The sequence below is a fragment of the Phalaenopsis equestris genome, unplaced genomic scaffold, assembly GCF_001263595.1.
Source record: "Phalaenopsis equestris unplaced genomic scaffold, ASM126359v1 Scaffold000237, whole genome shotgun sequence".
Taxonomy (NCBI): Eukaryota; Viridiplantae; Streptophyta; class Magnoliopsida; order Asparagales; family Orchidaceae; genus Phalaenopsis; species Phalaenopsis equestris.
Genome location: NW_018164679.1, coordinates 505125 through 506195, shown reverse-complemented (window position 1 = coordinate 506195; position 1071 = coordinate 505125). Strand labels below are relative to the sequence as shown.

The following is a 1071-nucleotide window of genomic DNA, read 5'->3' as shown; positions in this document are numbered from 1 at the left end:
ACATCTCTGCGTGCGATGGGCAGACGCAATAATTTCACCGTTGAATAATTTGAACTTTTCTTGTGAGATTTCTTTATCCACTTATTTGTGTTTTCTATTCCTTCATTAAAAGTCACTTAGCATTATAAATCCATTTTATTAATTCCGAACCAATGTTGTTCAACCAAATATAAAATGAGGCTTAAAAAACAAAAATTGTCGGCATGTCAAAATTAAACAAGCAATTACCATCACTAAAATAAAATCTTATGTTTGACCAAGGCCCATTGCCCAACACAAACCTTCCAAAGGTAACGTCACCATTTACTTAAACAGAAATTCCGGAACATCGTAACACAGTTCTCGAATCAAACCGTCCCAGCTTCTGAATCCGAAGCGAAGAGATCGATAAATCGATCGATCGACGAATTTCTCAGAAAGCAAATGGCTTGATTCTGATCTCCATTCCTTCGGATGAAGTGCAAGAAGCATCCCTACGAGGCCGGCGACGGCGTCTGCGCATCCTGTCTCCGTGAACGTCTCTACGCCCTCATTGCCGCCCAGAACAAGCTCTCACCCCCCGCCGGCGTACCCGATCCTCGACCTTCTCCGCTCAATCGTCATCTCCCCTTCCCGAGATCCGCTTCCCCATGTTTCTCCCACCGCAGATCGCTTGGCTCCGAGGCCTCTGCTTTCAACCGCTTCTTCAGCACTCCTACCAATGGTAATCTCACCCGCCCAAAACATTCTTCTCTCTTGCCTTCCATCTTCGGTCGTTCCAGATCTGAGTCGTGGGAATCCCGATCGCCCTTTTCGTGGCTCTCCGCCCTAATGCGGAGGAAGAAATCGGGAAAATCGTTGGAGGCCGTCGGTTTGCATCTGCCGTTGGAACGGGGAATGTCACTGGTGAGGGATCGGGAGGAAGATCACGGAGAAGTTTCGGGATACTCTTCCGATTTTTCCGCCGTTGGGGGGATGCCGGGACCAACCCCGATTCGGAAGCCGGGCCCCCGGCGGGGTAAGGGGGATCTCTGGCTTCGCGGTTTGCCTGAACCCGTTGGTTCGGTCGAACCCGAATCCCCGGCGGGCTGA

At 50.0% G+C, this 1071-nt stretch overlaps 1 protein-coding gene across 1 annotated transcript; it reads left to right on the top strand.

The window, feature by feature from the left end:
• Window positions 1-203: 203 nt before the first annotated feature.
• Window positions 204-1071, top strand: LOC110023941. The gene has a single exon (XM_020723603.1). It carries the CDS (start codon window positions 454-456, stop codon window positions 1069-1071), a length of 618 nt encoding a protein of 205 aa, XP_020579262.1. The 5' UTR covers window positions 204-453.

Coding starts and splice junctions, on each gene's coding strand:
- LOC110023941 (XM_020723603.1), top strand. CDS start 454: ATGAAGTGCAAGAAGCATCCCTACGAGGCCGGCGACGGCGTCTGCGCA.